At 37.5% G+C, this 9,478-nt stretch overlaps 1 protein-coding gene across 2 annotated transcripts in view; it reads right to left on the bottom strand.

The window, feature by feature from the left end:
- Positions 1 to 7,675: 7,675 nt before the first annotated feature.
- Positions 7,676 to 9,478, bottom strand: part of LOC117174975 (FAD synthase-like) — a 42,054-nt gene continuing 40,251 nt past the window's right edge. For both annotated transcript variants that reach the window (XM_033364451.1, XM_033364452.1), the window contains one exon: positions 7,676 to 8,453. In XM_033364451.1, coding sequence (XP_033220342.1) covers positions 8,028 to 8,453 — 426 coding nt within the window. In that variant the 3' untranslated portion in view covers positions 7,676 to 8,027. The remainder of the gene's footprint in view (positions 8,454 to 9,478) is intronic.

The raw sequence follows: 9,478 nt of genomic DNA, 5'->3' as shown, positions 1-9,478 counted from the left end.
TTTCAAACAAAGAAGATTAATTAAAAAAAATTAATTGTATGCAAAAAAGGCGAATTTTCAAATAAAAAATATGAACTCCAATCTAAAATGGAATAGTTACAAAAATATGAATTTAGAACAATAAAGTTAACTTTCAAATAAATTCTTGAATTTTTAACCAAAAAAGAAGCATTTGTTACCAAGAAGATAAACTTTCTAAAAAAGACGAATTTTTAAACCATACAGATGAATTCCTGGGTGGCCCCTGGACCGGGAAATGGCGGGAAATTTTTGAGACCGGGAAAAACCGGGAAATGACAGTGAATTTTTTTACAGGGAATTTTACAAATTTGTAGAAAAAAATCTGTACACGTTCAATTTTAACAGTTTTTAAATAATTAGTGGAATTGTTGTTTTTCAATTATGCTATTATTTATCTTGCAATGCGTAATTCAAAATTTTGTTACTTTAAAAATTTTTCATTTACAATTTTTATTTCTAAGCTTACATTTTTAATTTAAAGAATTTAAATTGATACTGCAAATTTTGGATCGAAAACATTTTTATTTAATAAATAAATAATTTTTTTAAATTTATCTGTGCTTTAAGTAATAAAAAGTAAAAAAAACGGTTTTAAACCAGTTCAAAATTTATGAATTTTCAGATTTTAACGTTAAAAATGAAACGGTTTCAATTTGAAAGTCTTATCATTAAACAAATGTGAACGTGTGACTGAAAGTTTATAAACTATTTTCAATTTAAAAATAACTTCATAATAATTTATTCTTAATTAAAGGATTTTATTAAATTTAAAATATTGCTTCAGTCTAAAATATTCCATTTTTAACCCATTAAATTTGACATTTTTAATAAAAAAAAGATTAATTATTGAATATTTAGCAATATTTGAATTTTCATTTAAGACAAGTAAATGGAAACCAAATATTTTAAGGTAAAGAATCTTCAACTGAATTGTTGGACATAGAAAACCTGGAATCGTTAAAATTTCGAAGAGCCTTTAAACTTTAAACGTCATAATTTTAATCGTTGTATTTGAAAAATGCTTAATTTGCAAGTGAAATTTGTAAATTTTGATGTAAAATTTACAAATGAACATGTGTAGAGAAAGTTTAAGTAATTCTAAGAGATTATTAGGAGTTTGAAAAAGATTAAAAATTATCATGCAAATCTTAGAAAGTTTTCTTAAAATCTTCTAGACTCTTTTTTGAAAATTTTGTTTAAATCTTTAAAAAACTTTTTAAATATTCTCTTAAAATAATTTTTCAAACTGAAAAATTATTTTTAATTGTCCTAGGAATCTTAAGAAAATGTTTTTATTATTTTGAAGACTTTCACAATTCTTGAAAAGAATCTAATCTTTGTTATTACAATCTGCGAAAATCTACATTTTGTTTTATATTAGGCTATCACTTCAAGTTTTACATTAAGTTTGAATCTTTTCAAAACTTCTACATATTTCTTAAAATTACTCAAATTTCGCCTACAAATAATAATTGTTCAATTTTTAGTTATACATCCAAAATGTAAAGAAATTTTCCAAAACTTGCAGGATTTTCTGAAAATTGTAGAAAAATTCAATTCATTTTGACCGATATTTAGAAGTTCTGGAAAAATTTCCAAAATAATTAAAAATTTAATACCAATTTAAAACAATTTCTAGATTTCTCAAAATTTTGAAATAAAATTTTGAAGCTTTCCAAGGATGTTTAAACTATTTAAAAATAAAATAATTGAATTTCTAATTCAAGAAGTGTTCAGTTAAAATTTTTTCAATTTTTCAATATTTTATGTCTTTAGCTTGAAATTCGTTGAAATTATATAATTTTGAAAATTTTAAAGCTCATTTATTGATTTTTTAATTTAGAGCATTGAAAATGATAACGTGGATTCCACTAGAAGCGGTGAGAAACGATGTGGCTGGCGTCAATCCTAACGTCACGATAGAAGAGCAGCTAATGGAGCTCTCCGTGAGGAGGAAGAACCGTAGCGGTGCTCAAAAGAAGAGGGCGCGCAATGCGCGTCTCGCAAGCAGCAGCAAAGACAACGAGGCTGCACCTGGAGAAACTACTCAGGCTCATCTTATGGGCAAGAGGAAAAAGGGCTCCAAAGATACCCCCCCCCCCCCCCCCCCCCCCCCCCCAATAGGGAGCTGAAACGGCAGAAGGCTCTGGAAACACAGGGCCTTACTTTCGCGCAGATGGCCAATAACGCCCTGAGGAGAGTTGTCGTCGCGTCGGGTTATCCTGAGACCTGTATAGCTCTTGATGATCTAGACAAGCTGAGGGAGGAAATATCTAAAGAGATTGACGCGTTACCCCGCGAGGGACGCGCCACCAGATTCGACAACATCTTCATCAGGTCGGGGGCCATTGTGGTCGAGGCCGCGGATGTTTGGTTGAGAGACTGGTTAGCGGAGAGAACTCTAACGTTTAGGCTCAAAGAGGAACTAAACCTGGAGCTCAGGGGGACGGAATGTCTACAAAGGTACCGCAGAGCGATCATTCTGATTCACGGAAAACCCGAGAATCCGACGGCCGTTCTGAGGCGCCTGAGCTTCCAAAACCCAACTCTGAGGACCGATTCGTAGAAGGTGTACTCCGACGGGCAGGGATCCAGGCAGAAGGGGAGTGGATGGATCCTGGTTGTCGGACTTCCTGAATCCGCGATCAGAGCTCTTGCGGCTGTGGACAACCAGCCCTATTTGGAGGCAGGTAGGGTCACCTTCAGGGTGACCCAACAGAGCTCCTCAGAGGGACCTGAAGCGTCTGGGGATACCCCGGCTTAGTCGTTTAATGGCTGAGACTGGAATCTCAATGATGCAGATAAATTTGCACCACAGCAAAGGCGTCTCGGTGGTCTTAGCCAGACGCATGTCAGTCATGTAGACAGGGCTCGCCCTAATCCAAGAACCCTGGTTATACAGGGAAAGTATTAGCGGCCTGTCAGGGTGTGGCTCCATTTATAAGGGGCCGCTAGAAAAAGCGCCAAGGGCATCCATAGCTATCAAGTGTATGGATGCGATTTCGGTGCCTAATTTTTGTTCCAGGGATCTTACTGTTATTAAGGTGAGGCTCAGGGGTGGAAGTGGGGAAAAATTAGAGGTTGCAATTGCCTCAGCGTATTTCCCCGGCGATGCGGGTGGATCCCCGCCTCCCAAAGAGGTGGAGATTCTAATTCATCACTGCCAGAGGTACAGAATTCCTCTGCTGTTGGGATGTGATGCGAACTCTCACCATACGGTGTGGGGGAGCACGAATATCAATGACAGAGTAAGAGACTCAATTGACTACCTAACGGCCACTGATATGGAGATTCTGAATCGAGGTGATACTCCCACATTCCAGAATAAAAACAGGAGTGAGGTTCTCGATCTGACTCTATGCTCGGAGCGGCTGAGGAGTAAGGTATTGGACTGGAGAGTCTCTGATGAGGAGTCTCTCTCGGACCACAAATATATCTTGTTTCAGCTAAGCCTAGGTAAACCAGTGGTTTCAAAAGTCAGAAACCATAGAAACACGCTCTGGGACTCATATAAAGAGGAACTCAGAGGAAGGATAGTGGAATTTCCCACAAACTATGGTAGTACTGATGAGTTAGAGCACGCCGCGGATTTTCTGCGAAGGGCTCTGACATCTGTAAGACGGCTCAGTATGATTACAATAAAAATATAAGGAGATATAACCAGGAAGACTGGAGAGGCTTCTGTGAGGAATCGAAGGATATTTCAGAAACAGCAAGGCTCTACAAAGTCCTAGCGAAAAACCCGGAGGCTCGCCTTGGGCTCATAAGGCTCGAAAATGGCGAGTTTGCCGAAGACGAACAGGTAACGCTGAACCGTCTGATGGAAGTTCACTTCCCGGATTTTCAGCGAATTCAAACCGACCTAGAGGAGGAAGACTGGGGCCAAGAGGTGAGGAGGGCCGACTGGAGTTTTGCCTCAATGGCTATAGACAGCAAAAGGGTGGAATGGGGTGTGGGGTCCTTCTGCCCTTTTAAATCACCAGGGGCGGATGGCATTTACCCAGTGCTTTTACAAAAAGGCCTGGAATTTGTCATCTCTCCTCTGACGAAGCTATTTAGGGCAAGTATCGCTCTAAAACATGTGCCATCGGCATGGAAGGATGGTATGGTAGCCTTTATTCCCAAACCCAGGAGGGAGGGCTATACTGCTGCAAAGGACTTCAGATCAATCAGTCTGACGCCTTTTATTCTAAAGACGCTGGAGAGGTTGGTCGAGACATATATCAGGGATGATGTACTTTTGGCCTCACCGTTACTTAGAGGGCAGTATGCTTTTCAGGCAGGCTGCTCGGTAGAGACGGCGCTCCATGCTGTTGTGGCAAAATTGGAGCAGCAGTTGGAACAAAAAGGGTATGCTGTGGGAACGTTCTTGGATATAGAGGGAGACTTCAGCAATACCCCTCCAGAAGTCATCTGTCGGGAGGCTTTGAGGTATGATGTCCCAAACCAGCTGTTAAGCTGGATCTAGTTAAAGGAGTAGCGCCGCGGGGGTGTCCACAGGGGGGGTGCCCTGTCGCCTCTCCTGTGGTGCATAGTTGTGGGTGGTCTCCTTCGTAGGCTTAAGGAAGAGGGCTATTATACTCAAGGATATGTGGATGAGTTCGTAATCCTAGTTAGGGGGGCTCATCTTGAAACGTTGATGGGCCCTACAAGGTCGGCGCTGCGCATCGTAGAACTCTGGTGCGATAGCTCAGGGCTCTCGATAAATTCGGAAAAGACCAAAATGGTCATTTTCACGAAGAATTATAAGATGCCAAAGGTTGACGCTCCTGTTTTCTGTGGTGGGAGGCTGAAGTTCTCAGACTCGGTTAAATACCAGGGAGTCATCCTAGATAGCAAACTGAGCTGGGCAAAGCACCTGGAGACCCAATGCAGGAAATTCGTCATGACTTTCTGGATGTGTAGGAGAGCTTTTGGGTTGACGTGGGGAATAGGGCCCAAAATGCTTGCATGGCTCTACTTCGCGGTCCTTAAACCGAGTCTCCTTCATGTGGCTGTGGTCTGGTGGCCACGGGCAGAATTCAAAACGATGGAGAACAGGCTGCGACGATTGCAAACGCTAGCGTTTAGGAGTCTACCGAGAGCAATGAGGACTACGCCTACAGCAGCGACAGGCTTCATGCTCTGCGAAGAACCTCTTCACCTTGCGATAACTGCAAAAGCGGCACACGCGATGGGCCGTCTGGTGAGAGTAAACAGATGGACTCGAGGGACTAGACACACTAGGGTCCCGAGTGACATCAGCTCACTGCCGATTCTTGAAATGAGGCAGAATAGCATTACAAAATGTTTTGACTTCACCAGGGCTTTCCGCGTCTGCGTTCCAAGTAGGGATGCGTGGAAAGAAAATGTAACCCACTCCTCCAAGGGGAAATCTGGGATACGAATGGCTCTAGGGGAGAGGGAGGACCAGGAGCAGGAATTTATGACAGTGCGAGGAGGAGCGAAGTGGTGGTCCCGCTTGGGAGACATGCTACTGTCTTTCAGGCGAAGATCCTTGCCGTTTTTCGAAGTACTGAGATATTATTAGAGGAAAACGCGGCTGGAAGAAAGATTACGATCTGTTCGGATAGCCAAGCGACACTAACTGCAGTGGGAAAACCAGAAATAACATCGGAACTTGTTTGGGAATGCAAAAAGGCATTAAACCGACTTGCAGAAAAGAATAAAGTGGCTCTCATACGGGTCCTTGGCAATACAGGGATCCAGGGCAACGAGAAAGCGGACCAGCTGGCAAGAAGCGGTGCGGCAGGTGAATATTTAGTGCCGGAACCGATACTGAGTCTAGCGTCTTGCTGCATCGGTCTTGTCCTCAAAAGCTGGATTCGCACTAAGCACCGAGAATACTGGGAGCAGGTCCGGGGTTGCCGAAGGCAAAGTCTATCCTGGGCTATACGTGCAGAATGGACAGAGCCAGGGAAATCTTGGGCTTACCAAAGAAAGACGTAAGGACAGTGGTTCAGATGCTCACTGGGCACAACCACTTAAACTACCATATGCACAACATGGGGTATGACCCCAATGCGGAGTGCAGAAGATGTGGCAGGGATGATGAAAGATCCTTGCATGTAATATGCCAGTGCCCGGCGTTGGCAAGGTTCAGGCATCAAACCCTTGAGTCCTATTTTGTGGAACCTGAGGAAGCTACAATGCTATCGGTGACTGACTTGCTGGGATTCTTTAAGAGGTCTGGGGTAAACTACTGATAGCAACAGCTAACTGTGTGGCACCATAGGCTTTATAGTTTGAGCGCCAGGGAAGCTCCTATATGGGGCTCCCTGCCCGCATTACAACTAACTAACTAACAGTTCCACTTTTAGTGCTTTCATTTGAAGCTCAGATTTCATTACCTCAAATGGAAAATTTTGTAGCTTTAGTGTTCCATTTTTTTAATTTCATTGATCGTGAAAAATGTTTGCGAACCGGGAAAAAACGGGAATCTATTTCGTCGATTAAAACAGCCGGGTGGCCAAAACAGACTAATTTTCAACCAAAAATTTGCCTTTCTAACCAAAAAGAGATGAAATTTCTACCAAGAGATGAATCTGCGACCAAAATAGATGAACTTTTAACCAAACAGTTGAACTTTCAACATGAAAATATGAATTTTTACAATGAAAGTTTTTTTTCAACAAAGTAGTTACATTTTGGACCAAGGACAGGAATCTTCAACAACAAAAAATTATTTTTTTATGTAACTTTTATTTTTTATTTTTTATGTACTTGAATTTTTAAACAAAAAAGGCAATTAAAAAAAAGTTGATTTTTGGGACAAATGGTTAAATTTTGAACAAAATAATTAAACTTTCAAAAAAAAAAGAGACGGATTCTGAACGAAAAATATAATAGTAGACTTTTCAAATAAAAAAGACGTCATAATAAAAGAGGAATTTTCTATTTAACAAGAGAACATTCAATACAACAGTTGACTTTTCGAACGAAAAATTGGCATTTAAAATTTTTTTTAATATTTGACTGTTTATTTAAGATTTAAATAAAAGAAATTATGGCATTTAACTTTTCCGCAAAACCGAAGGGTAACTTTTTTGTTTTTTATATTTTCACAGGTTTAAAGCGAGAAAATTTGATGTTTTTAACGTTTGTATCGTGTTGAAGGGAGGAAATTTCGATTTTCAATTTTTTTATAAATCGGAAAAAGAACATTCTTTTGTTTTTAAGATTGTTATCGAGTTGAAAGGAAATAAATGTTGGCTTTCCATTTTTTCTGAATTGGAAGAGGGAAATTATTTTATTGAATTGGAAAGAAGAAAATTTTGGTTTTTTGAAAATTTGATGTTTTTAACGTTTGTATCGTGTTGAAGGGAGGAAATTTCGATTTTCAATTTTTTTATAAATCGGAAAAAGAACATTCTTTTGTTTTTAAGATTGTTATCGAGTTGAAAGGAAATAAATGTTGGCTTTCCATTTTTTCTGAATTGGAAGAGGGAAATTATTTTATTGAATTGGAAAGAAGAAAATTTTGGTTTTCAATTTTATCTTAATTTTAAGAGAGAATTTTTTTTCAAGTTCAATTTTTTTAAAAATTATTTACTCAGGAAGTGTTAAAAACTTCTATTTTATACAAATATTAAACATTTTTCAAACTTCAAATTAAAATTTGCTGAAATAAAAAAAATTCGACTTAGGATGCTTTAATGTGCATTTCATTGTTTATTACTTTTAAATAATAAAATTGTCAGTTTTAAGACTTCGAATTTCTTAATTTCAATGACCGTGAACTATTCTCGAGAACCAGAAAAAAACAGATAATTTTTTTCCTCGATTAAAAGAGCCACCCTGCATTATTTTGGCGCGAAAATTGAATTTCAACATTTTCTTTTTTTTAGTTTATATTTTAATATATTAGGAAACGACTACAAGGACATTTTTTTTCTTTATTTTCTTTAAACTCTATTAATTCTATTTAAATACTTTCCGTCTTTCGAATTCCTACTGAACTACGTCTTTAGTATAAAAATATAAATTACAATAAAGTAAAATTTGCACTATGCTCGACCGTTTCTCTCGGCCGAAGCGTCTGTCAGAGTATGGGCGGGTAAATACACGGACGGATTGTTAGGATCCTTTAAAAGAGGATTCTTGAAAGTCGAAGTTGCAGCGCCGATGCTGCTGTAACCTTCATCGTAAAGCGAGCAGTAAGGAACTTCAAAGTCGAGCAGAAACTTCCAGACTTGATTGTAAGTCCAGTCGAAAATGGGATTGACTCTTATCAGCTGAGGCCATCCGGAATCTGTTTTACAAAATGGTTCGAGTCCGTCTCCGTGTGGATCAGCTTTTCGAGTCCCCATCAGACATGCTCGCAATTTAGGGTTTTCCTGCACGAATTCGGCCAGGGATTCTCTTAGCGGCGGCTTCTTGCGAACTACTCGCAATCCATAATAGGCGGATGCTTTTTTTACGAAGTCTTCGACCTAGAAGCAATTTTTGTTTTATTTTTGATACGAACTGTTGACCGCTCGACTTTCGAATATGCACAAGATTTCACAAAAATTTCAAAACTTTTCAAAATATTTGAGAAAATTTCAAAGATTTTAAATATTTCACAAAAATAGAAATTATTATAAATATTTGGCTAAAATTTCAAAAGTTTCAGCAAGTTTTCAAATATTTTGCAAATATCTTTAAAAAATGTTACGTTTTTCACAAGGATTTCAAAGATTTCAAAAGATTCAAACAGTTTTCCAACATTTCACAAAGATTTAATTTCAAAGATTTCGCAAAGATTTTACAAAGATTTCCCAAAGAATGCAACTATTTTACAAATATTTCAAAAAATTTCAAAATATTTCAGTAAATTTCAAAGACTTCGCCAATATTTTAAGTATTTGGCAAAGATTTCCAATATTAAAAAAAGAATTCACAAAGATTTCACAAAAGTTTTAAAACATTTCAGAAAATTTCATAATTCACAAAAAATGTTCAGTACTTAGAAACTTTTTACACATTTAAAGAGGATTCACAAAAATTTTTTCAATATTATAAGGGTACTCACAATGATTTTAAAAGTTTTCAAACAGTTTTCAAACAGGCAGGAACTTAAAAAAAATTTCACAAAGATTTCAAATACTTTGACTTGACAAAGATTTCAAAGAATTCGCAAAAAATTTTAGGGTTTCAAAAGATTTCACAGAGATTTCAAAGATTTTACAGACTTCACGAAGATTCTAAAATCTTGCAGATTTCAAAAGAATTCACAAAGATATCAATAATTTAAAAACTTTCAGAAACATTTCATCAGTATTTTACAAAGGTTTCAAAGATTTAAAAAAAATTTACAAAGATTTAAAAAGTTTCAGAATGTTTTCAAATATCTTTAAAAAATGTTAAGTATTTCACAAAGATTTCAAAAATTTCAGAAAGATTTCCACCAACATTTCACCAAGATTTCTCAAAGATAGCAGATATTTAACAAATATTTCCAATATTACATAATAAT

This window comes from Belonocnema kinseyi, chromosome 6, assembly GCF_010883055.1.
Source record: "Belonocnema kinseyi isolate 2016_QV_RU_SX_M_011 chromosome 6, B_treatae_v1, whole genome shotgun sequence".
NCBI classification, from domain to species: domain Eukaryota; kingdom Metazoa; phylum Arthropoda; class Insecta; order Hymenoptera; family Cynipidae; genus Belonocnema; species Belonocnema kinseyi.
Note: the sequence above shows the minus strand (reverse complement) of the source record. Positions and strands in the feature narration are given on the sequence as shown.